The sequence below is a fragment of the Physcomitrium patens genome, chromosome 26, assembly GCF_059467195.1.
Source record: "Physcomitrium patens ecotype Gransden chromosome 26, ASM5946719v1, whole genome shotgun sequence".
In the NCBI taxonomy this organism is placed as follows: domain Eukaryota; kingdom Viridiplantae; phylum Streptophyta; class Bryopsida; order Funariales; family Funariaceae; genus Physcomitrium; species Physcomitrium patens.
Window position 1 is genome coordinate 8,788,543 of NC_143435.1, and position 14,370 is coordinate 8,802,912.

The window sequence follows — 14,370 nt, forward strand, 5'->3', positions numbered from 1 at the left end:
AGCATAAATCTCATATCTGCTTTCCAGAGTTCTAAAAATAAAAATTTACTAACTGCAACATAGTCAGTCAACACAACGTAATACCCTCAAAATGTATTGTAATTTTTAATGTTTTAATTCTTTTGCAGTGTTGTTTTCCTCTACTGTTATCATAACAAAAATCTCTATGATTACAAACAAATAAAACCATAAATAGCATATTTTTTGGAGTATGTCTGTCAACACATCATTAACAAGAACCAAGGCCAAAACCACTTCCAGTTCATGTATACGAAACAAACGATTAAATTGAAACTACCAAACGCAAGAAGACGAAGCAAATAAAGAAATCTTAATGAGAAAGTTATCAATTTAATGTTTCAGAAAAAACAACACATGCATATCACAACTTTGTTGTGAAAAAAAACATATTTTTTAGAAAGTAGAATCATATCTTCAAACGCAAAATTAGAAAAAAACACACTTAAAAACAAGATGGATCAACAAAATACATTCACATAAATGCATGAGGAAGATTTTGCTTGTGAAGTGACTTCAATGTAAACTTGCCTAAAAATAGCTTCACTCACACTGTCCATGTAACAGCTTTAATTACGCCTTCTCGATATTAGCCCCGTTCACACTCACGGCATAATAGCTGCATTCACACTGCAAGGGTTTATCAGTGGCGAGGGGGTCCTGCTTAAACCCTGTCCTTCGCTACTCCGCGAGAGTTTGTTGAGCAGGACTCAGTTGGAGATTTTGGTGTGTTTTTCCTTTTTTTTTGTTCGAATTGGAGCAATTCAATCTCACAATTTCTTCGTTCCGATGAGACTTTTACGTCATGGAAGAGTCGAGGAATTTGAAGTTGTAGGGAGGGAAATGGGTTCTGTGACGACATGAACATCTGATTCAAAGTTTTACAGCGTCTCTCTTTCTCTCTCTTTTGTGATTTGGGTTTTAGGGTTTTAGGGGAGGTTTGTCATTCTGCGCTTGGAGGTGTGAAGCTCTTCCTTCGTCATGCCGCCGACCGGTGGCAAAGCGCCATGGAAGACTGGGAAAAAGGCTCTCAAAGCGAAGGGGGTTGGAATTGACTTCAAGGTTTTGATTCTTGTGGCAGCTCATAATTTTTTGTTTATTTTTTTTATTTTTGTGTTTATTTTTCCTTGATGGGATTCATGTTTTTTCACGGAGGGGATAGTTTGTTCTTGTTGGTGATATTGAGTTGGCGTGGCGCGTAATTTTCTGTTTTTGCAGAGAGTTAAATCTAAAGTGGGGAGGAAGCTCCCGCCACCTTCGAATGCTACCAAAACAGACTTCAAGTCGAAAGGTTTGGTTTTGTTTACTCGTGGCATTCGCTCGCCTTGAACTTGTTCTTATTTTCTTGCCAGATTGGGGAGCCCTAATTCGTGACTTTGTTGGGATAATTTGCTGATGGTCGCTAAACGTCTGAATTGGTGGCACAGCGATTGTATTACCTGGACAGAGTGTGGCAGCTGATAAGGATGGGGTTGCTGTCAATCAGCGGAATCAGACCCTGAAAGAGCTCCTAACGCAGAGCATGCATTACAGTGAGAAGGTCCGCAAAGGTGCATTACCAGAACCGTGACCTAATTGGTTAAAGCATGTTGCATTTCATAAGACTTTCGGCGCTCACGAGGTTCCTGGCTTCTGTATTGCAGAGGCATTGATCGGGTTGAAGGATCTTTTCACCCGTTTTCCAACCGAGCTGCCCATGCATGCAATGGCGATCGTAGAAAAACTTTCTCCTCGAATTACAGACTATGATAAGGCGGTCCGTCAGACTTTCCTGATGCTCTTGAAGACAACAATTCTACCAGGCCTACTCCAGGTTTTCCTTCTGAACTGTTTGCTCTGCAGGGTTAAGGGTTCTTGTGAATAGAGGGCAGTAGGGAAAACTAAAGCTCACTTGATGAAAATAAAGGACGCAACGGATGTTACCACGACGTAAGACAGTTGCATCACTTGATCGAAGTCACAGCAGTTTTCCTTGTGTTCCTTGAGCCATGTTCAATTTTGCAGCAAACATTACCGTATGTTCTAAAGCAGTGCTTGGTATGTAGGGTATGATGGCACCTCTTGTGCCAGGGTTGATGGCTCATGTCAGCAGCGCAATGACGCATTTGATAGTTGATGTGCGAGCGTCTGCCTGTTCCTTCCTGGATCTTCTTGTGCAGCACTATCCGGATCTCGTGGTGTTGTCATTTTCAGGCCAGGTGGGATGTCTTTGGGATTAAGCTCAATGTTTTCTCTTTCCTCTCATTTTTTTGGAAGTGCCGTATTAATTTCTTTATTTCATACGTTACAGTTGTTTGCGCCTCAATCCTCTTAGACTCATTGGGATACTGGGTGTTGTATTGCAATTTGATTGGTTGTTGGATGCTTTCAATCTACGGCCAGATTATGCAACATTATGTGGATCTGCTTGGGAAAGGAGGAATAAGTGGACAGGCTGTGAACCGACTAGGAGGTGTGCTTGGCAGTCTTGTCAAGTTCTTGGCATCATTGAAAGCAATTTTGTCAACACAATCCTCGGGCGCAGCTTCCAGTGGCACTCAAACTCACTGCTGGGGTCTGAAAGATTCTAATATAAAACAGGTCAGTGTACAGGTCACCTTGTATGTAAACGTGGTTTCGGTGCATGCACTGATTCTGATTACTCCTAGATATAGTTTGTCGCTAATTTCTTTTGGTTGACTCTTTTCCGAAATGCACATTGCAGGATTCAACGATGGAATTGCGAGCTCTACATGGGCATAATAGTAGAAGACCAGACGGATATTTGGGTTTTCAAAGAAACCGTATTGAGAATGTATTCGATTCTAGTCAGGTTGCCGATTGTCACTCAAATGCCGTGGGTAAGTTTAATGTGAGGTTCTTTAGTGAAGTTCAAATCTAATCAAGTCCCTCGGGATCTCCTAGATGAATTGTCCGATTCACTGGAGTAAATGCGTTTACTGTATAAAATTATGGTTATAAGGGAATTGTTTGTTATTTAGCATGTTCAAGTCTGCTTCAGGCTCAAACGCTTCTGATACGGATTGACAGGGGCGGGACAGCAAATTGGTGTGGCTTCGAAGAGGGTGCAAAACACAGGTAAGTATTCCAGTATACAGTGGGCCTTGTTTTGTGGGCGCTCTTTGAATGTACCAACCATTTCTGTTAGTCTGAGAAGTGTCCCCCCCCCCTTTTTTTTTTAAAATGTTTTTTTTGTTTTTCCTCCTTCTAGCGGTTATGTTACAAGGAATACTGATGAATTTGAAGATGGTTGTAATTTTCAGGAGTTCAAGGACAGATGATTGTGATGGCATCGCCTCTTGTTCCAGTATTGATAGATTGCTGGGCTGATTGTGCACCCACAGTTTGTGCTGGACCCATGCCTGATGCTATTAATCTGGGCTGCATGGTTTCCATCACTCAAGCCCTGTCCCTTTTGTTTCAGTGTTTCAGCCTAGAAGGATCTACACATGGTTCTCACAAGTCACATCTTTCATCTCATTCTGTGATGAGTGAAGGTGATTGGGAAATGCGTGTGTGGATGAGACGGCAGTTTTTATCGGGCTTGCAAAAGCATGTGCTAGCATCGTTCCCTATTGCTGCACCTTCCATACGTCTACCGGCCAAGGTTCATGTCATACCTCTCATTTAGCTAGACGCTGTCAGGAATGGGGATTCTTATTTGTTGCTACATCTGGTATATCTTGCCTATCCGAACTTCCAACTCGCTAAAGGGTGGAGAAATATGTCTGTATCGATTGGTGTGAAAATATTTCGTTCTTTTCATCGATTGTAGTCTTCCACTGAGGTGCGAATACATCCAATATTTTCAGGTGGAGGAGGGTTTGGTTGCTTTGAATGTGGGAATTTGTGAGGTCATGCTGCACTTGATTGTTCCTCCGCACATGGAAAGCGAAAACAAGACCGAGCATTACGCTACTTTTGTGACTCTTCAATATTATGAAAGTGCCTTGTATGGAATGGTATGGCCCATGTAATTCAATGATTATTTCTTTGGATTAAGCAATTTGGTAGCATTCATGACTGCAGTCCAGATTCTTTAGTAATTCAAACATCTTTTGTTTAAATGCTTAGCGAAATCTTTTAAGTAACATATTCTGTTCCATTCTAAAACTATCGAAGTTTTGTAAATATTTCAAATAGGATTTTTTTTTTAATTTTAGTTTTTTTAATTTTTTTAATTTTTCGTTTTTGGTTTGTCGGAACATTTCTAAGACCTGCATGTTTTGGGTTTGTAGATGTTACCGTCATCAGAACTGGCCGCAGGAGTGGTTGATAGTAGGCTTGCTGAACCTCATTTAAAATTGCTTATAAGCCACTTTCCTCGCCTTCTTTTGGGCATAGCTCAAGATTGGATTACTAGGTTGTCACAGGTACGATGTGGTGTCGATGATGAGCCCTGCGATTTCCTTTTTTCTTTTTTCTTTTTTCTTCTATTGCAGCAACATGTCGACATCCAGTTTTCTCTTGTTTCGAATGAATTAGCTTTATTAAGGCACATTGCAGGTTACTCACAGGCAAAGCCTTGAATGCAGGCTTTCACAAAAGTATTTCAATCAAGCAAATCTCACTCTGTTATCAAGCTTTCTTGTCTATCATCAATGGCCGAGATTTTGCTGGCGGTAAGAGTAAATTTCTTTCTGCATCTTATTGCATAAATTATTTTATACCTTGTTGATATCTCGATAGTAAAATTTGTGAGTACATCAACTAGAATGATGCCTCATCATCTTGGGTATCTACGGACGCCATTACCAGCTAGAAAGTATGTGCATTCGCAGAAAGGTGGTGAAGTTGACGTACCTATGCAATTTAAAAAGCAGTGGCTGCAATCTCTTCCACGTCTTTTGTGGGAGCTTAAGCATACTCATGTATCTGTCACACAGGTTCGATCTGCACCTGCGCGCTCGTTGACATTTGACACTATTGCTTTTTCCAAATGCTTTATTCACTTCGGTTCAAGCTGGAAACATATTCATGTGGAGTGGATAAGGCTTTTTAGTCTTGTGCATGTATTAGTGTCATGTAACACATGTCAGAGTCCATTAAATAATTACGCTTGTAATTCTTTGATGTGGTGGCTTCTAAACGTGCCTTTGTATATAGTGGTTTTCAAGGTTTCTTTGGCCTTTCCTTTCCAGGCTGTGTTGCGAATGTTACTATATATAGGTCGTTCTGCGCCAGAGGGTTCTTCGCTAGCCGACGAATTTTCGGCACTACAGCCTCATATGATACCCTTCTTCTGCTCATTTATAGCTTCTACTAGAAGTGAAGTGCAAGGTTTGTTTCACTTGCTGTTTCTTTCCATTTCACTGTCTTCTTGAAGACATTATTGAGACATTGTGTTTTGGAAATTCAGTTTTGCATTGTAAATGATGTGAAGTTTGTCGATAGCTGACAGTTTTACTGCCACTATTGTGATTTGGTCTTTTAATCTTTCGAAAGGTCGTTTGCAGGGAAATATTTGTTTGGACCATTTGTCAAACTTCCCAGGGAATGTCAAGAACTTGCGGTCGATGTATTGTGTTACTGGAGTAACTTTTCAAATACATTTCTAAAAGCGGTGGCGCACTGCTGTTTGTGTAAGAGCTCAACACATGTAACCCACAAATGTTGCGTCCCCCTTCTGATGAACACTTAACATTTTGGTTTTGACAGAACCCAGTCTTTTCCATGATATGGAATTGGAATGTCTACGGTTTCTTGTAGGGTCAAAGTAGCGTTCATCCAAACTGTGTTTCCCAGATGCGAGTGTTGTTTTTTTTTAAAAGTATAGCCCCATTAGACGTGTTCATGTTTCTGAAATAGATCTTAAATGGCCTTTTTAATGGCGGTAGAAAGTCAGCTTATATCTGTTGATTTTGGCAGCTGATGAAGTAAGTTTGGAGGTGTCAACGCGTGCAGTTGAAGTATTTCATAATGTTTTTATGCGCGGCTCCTCGGGACTTGTTGAACATCTAAGTTTTCTAATGACACTGCTTGCAGGCCATACTTCAGCTCAAGGTTTTTTTTTTTTTTTTTTTTTTTTTTAAATCTTTGCCTGAATGATGTTTAGATTGCTTGGAAGGCTTGCATGTTACCCCTTTGTTGATATTTTTCAATGTGGAGATGTGTTACGTGACTCAACAGCTTAAATGCCTGTGTTTGCACGAGCAGAAGTCTCCACTGAGAAGGAATCGCTGGCTGGAGCCTCTTCTTCCAAAAACAGGATTAATCTAATTGTTGCGAGCGGAAATCAAGGAACATATGTTAGAAGAAAGATAGCAGTCGCTGGTGTTGTTAGCAACTGTCTCACTCAACTTGGAGATTGCAACCTTGTCTTGAACCTGCTAGGTCCTTCCATTCAGCAGGAGCTTGTAAGTTCGGAACTTATCTGATGCTGAAATCATGTTACTCTTCGTGTTTATAGCCGCATACTTCGCGGTAGTGTCTGTTTGCCTTCACCGCAAGTTGATTTTTCCTACGTCTTTTTCATATTCAAATGTATGACGGATTAGGCTCATTGTTATGCTCTGTTGCAGATAAGATATCCTTCCGTGGGTTCCGTGTATAGCTTCCTTTGTGCTACTGCCGTGCTAAGCACAGATAACAGAAGCGACAAGTATGTTTTGCCAGAAGCATTGGAGGAGGTTCTACCACAATGTATGGCGGAGTTTCTGATCGCCCTATGCAAGGTCAGGAATTGACCAGCCTCCAATGTTCGCCTCAATGTCCAGCTCCAGAGTAGCCGAGGTTTTGTTTTTGACTTGGTATCAGTGACAGAGCTTCACTACTCGAAGCGGACTTCCCATTGAACACTGTTGTCGTAACTTTTTGCAGTTGCAGTTTGACGGCCTGGCTGAAGACGAAGATTATTCTGTGGCTCTCCGTCAGCCTGCTTTTGTGCTTCTCTCCAAGAGTCAAGTTTCTGTTGGGGCTGTTTTAAACAGTGTTAAGTTATTTCTAAGTGAAGGTATCACCTTACCTTGTTCGTTCGTGTCTTTTAATGAACAACTATATGCCAAGGTAAATTGGATTCACGAGAGGTTTTATACCCATTGTACTTCATACGTTTAGGGAGAATTAGTTTGAATAATTGTAGCTGTGACGGGTTTCTTGAACATGATCTAGGTGTTGTAGTGATTTAATTGCTTTTGTATGCAGTTTCTGAAGTGTCAAGTGGAGATATGCTGGAGGACATGTGCGCAATTGCACAAATGCTTTTGCCAATTTGTAAGCAAGAGAAATTGTCCAGAGTGCTCTCCGTTGCAAAGCATCACTTGAGAGACATTGTTATTGTTTTGCAGGTAAAGTGTCAGTACTTTTGGCCAAGTGTGGTATTATTTGTTATTTATTTTCTTTTATTACAAATCCAAGGGAATCAGTGTCTTTTTGGAATAGCAGCATTATTTGTATTATTTACATGTGAATTTCTTTTTGAATTTTTAATCTTTCATAAAATCAGAAGCTCCTTATACCATGTGAATATGGACTTATCTAAGTTTGATGACATTTCTCTAGTGGGCTTGCATGTGTCAACTAAATTATGTTGCTGGGGAAATGCTGCAGGCACATACTCCTGAAGATCAAAGTGAGAATTTGAGGAAGTTGTGCACTCAACTTGACATAATTGTGGCCGCTCTGTAGGAAGCAGCTGGATGCTAGCACGATATTTAGTAGTAGCGGCCTTTCAATATGATTTGTTGGAGCCGATTGATTTTGTCCGAATCACTGAAATTTATTAAAAGTTCAGACATCTGTATTGGATAATTTACACGAGATATGCTCAATTTACAGGATTTGTTGCATATGTGAACCCACATAGGAACGATGAGGTTTTTGGCCACTTGTATCTTCACGATGAGGCTTTTATATTATATGTAGCAAAAAAGACTGTCAGAGATTACGCGGGGGCTCTGATTTAATTAAATTACTGACAGCTCCACGAAAGGAGGATGGACATTGTCATGGAAAAAAATCCAGCTGACCAGCAAACTAAGATATTTCTCAAAGATCAAGTGCGCATGTGGATTATGGTTATATTAATGGCGGGTGGGAGAAAAAGGGCGATGTCCGGAAACCAGGTGCGCTTGACGTGTGATTTGCGACGAAAACTTATCAAAGACAAAATAGTTTCACACATGCATTGGCTGACACGGTTTAGAGACGAGGGCCATGGCTGTTATGCGACCCTCGCTTCAGGTGGGGAAGCTCTCCATTAACTGGGAAGGATGTCATTGGCAGTCATAGTGTCCGAAATTCACTAACACATTAGTTTATCACCTGTGTTCGCCCATCATATTTACTCTTCCACATCGTGTGCCGCCCGCTAATGTTCACTAAAAAAAACCTGAGGATGAAACTTCCATGGGCTAACCGCTAATATAAAAAAATTGAATAAGAAACGTACGTGAGCAAGGTCTCATCAGGGCTAGCAGAGAACGTGACGGATGTGTTCAGTAAAACCATGAACTTCCAAAAATCGGACACATTCCTTGTATCTTAGTTATACAGAACTGAAACTGTACTGGAAGACAATTTCTTAAGGTATAGGCTAAAACTTCATGTTCTGGACGAAAGGTACCCTGAATATATTCTGATTCCAAATGGCCAATAATAAGCATCAACAAATGAACCACATCCATATCAATTTCGACTGTAGCATAAATCCATGAAACATCATCTTTTCACAGCAGAAGATGACCAGAACCGGATTACAGACGAGATAACGGCCAGAGGAAGCCCAGAAACTCTCAACTGCTTGTTAGCTTGTAATGAATTTGTGGAGCATACAGCAACCATGCCGAATCAGTTACGAATAACATAGCATGCTAAGGTATAAAGTAACTGCCCGACAACGAGCGTTTTCACCTGTAGGCAAACACGAGGAATCGTTGAAGGCCCCAACCCTACTACATTTGACTATTAAACATTTAAGGCAGATTGCTTCATGAGTTGAATTTCATCGCTGTTACTACGATCATTGCAAAGATTTCAAAGAAGTCGCAACTGCGTCCATAAAAGCACATGGAAGGATTGTCATGAACCTAGTCTGCACACTAATTCTTGAGGTAAATTTCAACCTCAAGCTGTGGACCTGCTGCACAAACCTGAATAGAGTTCCTCAAAATATAACATAGCCTTCTCTAATAGATCCAACTAAATTTAGTATGGCTTGTCCAGAGTGCCCAAATTCCATGAGACGGATAGAAGAATGTTGTCAGCAAAACAACCTTGATCTGAAGATACTTAGGGAGCGAGGTTAGCTAATATCAACATGCTACAAAAAATCCGATCTTTTGAATATCTTCAATGAAGAAACGAAGCCTGATAAGCTGGAGGAGGGGGAGGCAGCCCACTACCAAACTGATAACTACTGTATGTGTTAGCAGAATTGGTATAACCTGAAGTTCCGTATACAGGTGAACCCAAGCCATCAGTAGAATAAAGATACGAGCTAGAAAGGGAAACTGGGCTGCGATTCCCACCTGCATATGTAGTAGAGTAACCACCTTGGCCACGACGATCATATGTATTCTGAGGTTGCATGCTGTAAGCTGTTCCGCCTGCACTCCCGTATTGACCTCTATCTGAGGAACCACGGTAATAGCTTCTACTGTCATTGTTATTAACATTCGCAGTCGTCGCATAACCACCTCCAGTACCATTGCTAGCACGGGGTCGCTTGGTTTGAGCCTTCACAGCCACGGCCGCCCTCTTTCTATCTGATTTAGCCTTCTCTAGATGAAGTACGCGCTTTTGAAGGGGCATGGACGGATACTGACTTTCTAACTGGTATTCTTCAATGCACTTGAGCACTGCTTTCAGTGCAGCCAGTTCTTTCATCGTTGCATCGTTCTGCAAAATGGAAATGACACCACTGCTGTTTTAGTCCTCTTTACACTGGTCCAACGATACAATAACAGTAGGTTATTAGCTTTGATAGCTGTTATGTCCGGCTCAGCAACAAGTAGAGCAGTCACTCATACCCAGTCGAATATAAGTCCTGACATTAAGTCCTGCTAACAGTGTCCGAGAAAGAGTCAATATTCACCCCAGGGATCCAGAGTGAAGATGGAGCCATGCACAATCAGAATACCTTCTCCTTAGCCAGTCATTATAGGTACTCTTCGAGGCTTCAGCTCATACCCAGAAGAATATCCTCTAGGAGAAGAAAGTAATACGACTTTTACCATCCCCTAACGTGGTGTATTCCATTACAATAAATTGAAGGTCGCTCTTCCCGACAATACGCACGTTTCTCAAATAACTCGAAGGTCTACTTATAGGCATACTCAATATTGATCAAAATTGCTTCTTCAAAGGAAAATTTTCGGACCCCCAAAAGTGCTCGACTCTCATCGTTGGATTGTTTCACGATCAATGAGCATAACGCCGAAACATCAAGATCCGTCCAAAGTAGCCGTACATGCATTCAAGGTCTCACGACACAACTTATGGTATTACAATAAACTTCAGAACTCTACAGGAGGTCTCTCTGCAAGCTAGCAATGCTTCGTGCTGAAATTAGAAGAATTTATGGTATCTTCGACTCAAACCCCAGGATTATAAACTTTAATTCTACAGTAAGTCCACAGTCCACATGAACTAAATGGACTGCCCAGTTTTCAGATCAACGTGAAGTGACCGCATGGTTCAAAAAATTAAAATCATACCCCAGCGAATACGGCTAATTCTTAGAAGTATTCGAAATAACAATCATGGTGATGATGACTCTCTACTGACTCCGAAGATGTCGACATGCGACGCTTGTAAAAAATCGAGAGGAGAGACCTTCAATAAAGCATAATTTAACAACGAATACAGGATTCCTGTAGCACAACAGAATCGAATAGTCTGCTCCGATCGTCCCGCATCCATAAGGACTGCAAATCAGATGGAAGACCCTAAACACGCAACCCGAAATTCACTTAATCAAAAAAAGTACAACCGTGAAGCAGTCTTAACAGTACCTGAGCAGCAGCTGAACTGGATCCAGATTTTAAAATTGACTGAGCAGTTCTCCGAGCCTCCTTAAGATAAGCTTTCAGCAAGGGAATGGGGAGAACTCGATCCATTATTCCGAAAGAGTGAGCGAATGAGAGAGCTTCAATCTGCTTGCCTTCTTTGGCTAGCCTGTCCACGACGTCTGTGATAGAAACAGACAATGATAAAGTGCTGCAGGAAATGAGTATGCATCGATCGAACCTATTTATTAAACCATTCATGCATGAGTTTCCTTAGCGAGGGATTTCACTGAGGTGTGAAGAGTTATTACTAAGTATCCAGCAGTAACTAAGTGCCCTCTTGTACTCACAACGGTCACCAACTGCACACGCGAAACACAAATCGAAACCAAAGGAGTGACAATCCTAGAAACACAGTCGAATTGCCTGATTTAATCAATGACTATCCCTGTTAGCATATGCTCGACTTATCTGACACCAAGGACTTGGTCATATAAGTTATATGATAATTTACGCATGTGATAAATGCATAAAGAAACAAAGTGCATCAACGGAATCCCAAAAAATGGTCAGAACAATCACCCACTCGAAAGAGAGCCTCCATTTGAAATCAAATCTCTGGTATCCTTTTTACGAAGACATGGCAGGAACTTAAGCAGAGGCAGAAAGGGAAGGAGTACAGATTCAAATGCTTAATCCATGAACGAGATTCACAAACTGGCAGCAACAAACGCATCACGATATCATCGAACTCTAGCTGGGTTAGTACATGAATTCTGAACGATGTTAAAACAATCAACACACCACCAGCACAGTCTCAAGGAAAAACTGATTACGCTATGCATGGAATAAACGAACAGCAAGAAAAAATGGTGAACAGAAGGAACCACCGCCTCGAAGCGTCCGGCCGCCAGGAACAAGAGAAAGCGGTTTCGCCAGTATACGATTCTAAGGTTTTATGGAGGGAAGTAGGAGGAGGAGCTGGGTAGGCCAGAAAAAATTGCTTGTACCCTGGGACGAGGATGATATGGAACTAGCACGCTAAAGACACCGGACGCTAAAACATGAAGAGGCACAAGAGGCCCCTAGGCGGCTGCGCAAAGGAGAGACACCAACCTGGTATCTTGGCAGTTAGTCCAAGGGACCGGCAGAGCGCAGGGGTTTGCCTGCGCCTGGCAACAGCGGTGACAAGTTTGCACAGCTCGTCATCGTTATACTCCGTAGCAATTCCAAAGGTAGCCACGAGCTGAAGAAAAGCCTGGGCATCAAGAGAATTGCCAGCGGTATCGCCTTGCAAATTCATTCTGGACTTCCACTGATCTGCCACTTGCTTGGCCGATTCCTTAACATTACTGGGAACCACCGGGTGATCTGCTCCCAACACCGGGTCAGCTAAAACCACAGCCAGACACTCCAGAAGCAGAATACAGGCCCGGCGGTTAGCCGAGGCCCCTGACTCCTTATCCTTCTCGGAGTTCCCTTGCTGTTGCAGGGAAGGATTGGTAACTGCCACACTGGTGGGCTCGGGGAGGTGATACCCCTCCAAAGTCCCCAGTACCATACGTGCAGGATCGATAGCACACTGCAGAGCAGAGGGCAGCTCGTTACGGAGGGCTCCCACATCCTTTTTATGGTTGACAATGTACTTCCTCAGCCCATCGCCATCCATAATCTCGCATAGCACCTTCAGCTCTGGACGCACTCGCACTTCAGCTCCTAGTGCTGTAGGAGCGGGAGTGGGAGTGAGACCATTGCTAGTAGGAGAAGTGGTGGTGGGAGAAGGGGAGACTGTATTTGAGGTTAGGAGAGCCGCAGTGGTGGTGCTATCGGACTTTCTAGCAGGCACTAATCCATTTGCAGCCCCATCACGCTCAACAGCGGTGGCATTTTTGTTTCCAGCAAGCTTAGCAGAAGATGCAACGTCTACTTCCATAGCTTGAGAATTCAGAGCAGAGCCATTGGTAATAGCTGCGTGCGCGGGGCGGTCAGAATCTGGTTTACTGGATGTTGTCTCAGGAGAGACACCGTTAGTCAGTGGACCTTTGAAGGCACTTTCGACTTCAATGTGAGATCGCTCTTCGAGCCACTTGCGCTTCTCTTCGAACAGAGAGGCAATAGCAGAGTCTTTCTGTTCCTGTACTCGTGAGAGCATGGCCTGCTCCCGCGACGACACAGCTTCTTCCCTGTTATCAAGGGCTTTCTGCATCTCCTGATACTTAATCTCAAAGGCCTTTTCCTTTGCTACTAGATCCTCGAGTCTCTTCTGCATAACTGCCTCAAGCTCCGTAAAATAATCCTCGAACTCTTTCCATTCTAGAGTACAATTCACTATCGCCGCTCTCTGAATCTCCAAGTCTGCCATTACTTTCTGCAGCCGTTCCTTTCTTGTCGGAATTGACTCTAACTTCTCCATTACTGGGTCTACTACTGCGACAACAGCGACTATCTCCTTCTCCTGCTCCTCCTCCTTATTCACTTCTTTCGCATCTCCCCCCTTCACTACACTAACTTCATTCTCCGTCGCCATGTCTCTCACACACACACCCTAAAACTCTCCTCCAACCTCACCCCCTTCCCGAGCACACACACGCGCACACACACTAAACAACCACTCAAACACATAGACAAAACAAAACCAGGGACAATACCACTGTGCCCAACCAAACTAACTCCAATCAAAAGCAACGAAACCCTAACGACAGCCCCGCACAAAACATCCACAAAGCAAGAAAGCAGGCTACTAACTTGACCACAAGCCAAGAATTTGAACTGCAAACTACAATCAGACCACAAACCAGATTTCTACAGCAAGCCTGGCAATAAGCTAGCGCAGAAATCCGTGGTCAGAGGCTTGTCACAACAACAAATAAATCAATCAGTGCGTAGCTCCGGCCTAAGGTGCCTCCTTCCTCCCGCTCGCTTGTTGTTTCCCCCTTCTCCCAAGTGTCCCGCAGAGAAGCAGTGTCAGAGCAAGGGCTTGGCTGTGGCATTCGGTTTTGGCGTGTTCTCATCAAGACTCACGGACTCCATCAGCAGAACATCATCACCCCTGAGTCACGATGCGATTACTCCAACCCCTTCATCGCTTCTTCTTCTTCTCCTTCTGCCCACATCCTGGTCGGTAGAGCCCGGGAACAGAAACTGTAACAGCCTCCTTCTCACTCCATCGTCCGATTCCCGCTGTGAATGGTGTCGATCTAGCTCGCTCCCGAAGACCCTGCCCAACTGCCTGCCCTTCTCATCCCCTCGGGTCCCAACTCATCTGCTCTCGCCGTACACACGTGTACACATTTGCATTTCTTTATTGCATCTTGTCATTAAGTGATCTGCTGTCGTCGGACATGGAAAATTCTTCCCAGCTTTTCTGTGCGTTGCCGTGAATCGACAATTTGCGATTTTACCCCGT

The 14,370-nt window shown here is 43.0% G+C and overlaps 2 protein-coding genes across 2 annotated transcripts; one reads left to right on the forward strand and one right to left on the reverse strand.

Annotated features, from left to right (window-relative positions):
* The first annotated feature begins 716 nt into the window (after positions 1-716).
* On the forward strand, positions 717-7,805 carry LOC112278107 (uncharacterized). Its single transcript, XM_024511203.3, has 21 exons — positions 717-1,080; positions 1,237-1,309; positions 1,446-1,568; positions 1,662-1,831; positions 2,064-2,216; positions 2,401-2,598; positions 2,723-2,858; positions 3,049-3,096; positions 3,282-3,625; positions 3,831-3,980; positions 4,257-4,391; positions 4,554-4,640; positions 4,800-4,904; positions 5,160-5,298; positions 5,475-5,600; positions 5,887-6,021; positions 6,175-6,374; positions 6,540-6,692; positions 6,838-6,970; positions 7,162-7,304; positions 7,567-7,805. Exons 1-21 carry the CDS (start codon positions 1,000-1,002, stop codon positions 7,642-7,644), a joined length of 2,910 nt encoding a protein of 969 aa, XP_024366971.1. The 5' UTR covers positions 717-999; the 3' UTR covers positions 7,645-7,805.
* Positions 7,806-8,948: 1,143 nt separating this feature from the next.
* On the reverse strand, positions 8,949-14,015 carry LOC112278108 (uncharacterized). The gene is made up of 3 exons (XM_024511206.3): positions 12,081-14,015; positions 10,971-11,146; positions 8,949-9,855 (listed from the first exon to the last, which is right to left on the reverse strand). The coding sequence occupies exons 1-3, from the start codon at positions 13,489-13,491 to the stop codon at positions 9,307-9,309; spliced, it is 2,136 nt and encodes a 711-aa protein (XP_024366974.1). The 5' UTR covers positions 13,492-14,015; the 3' UTR covers positions 8,949-9,306.
* Between the last annotated feature and the right edge of the window lie 355 nt (positions 14,016-14,370).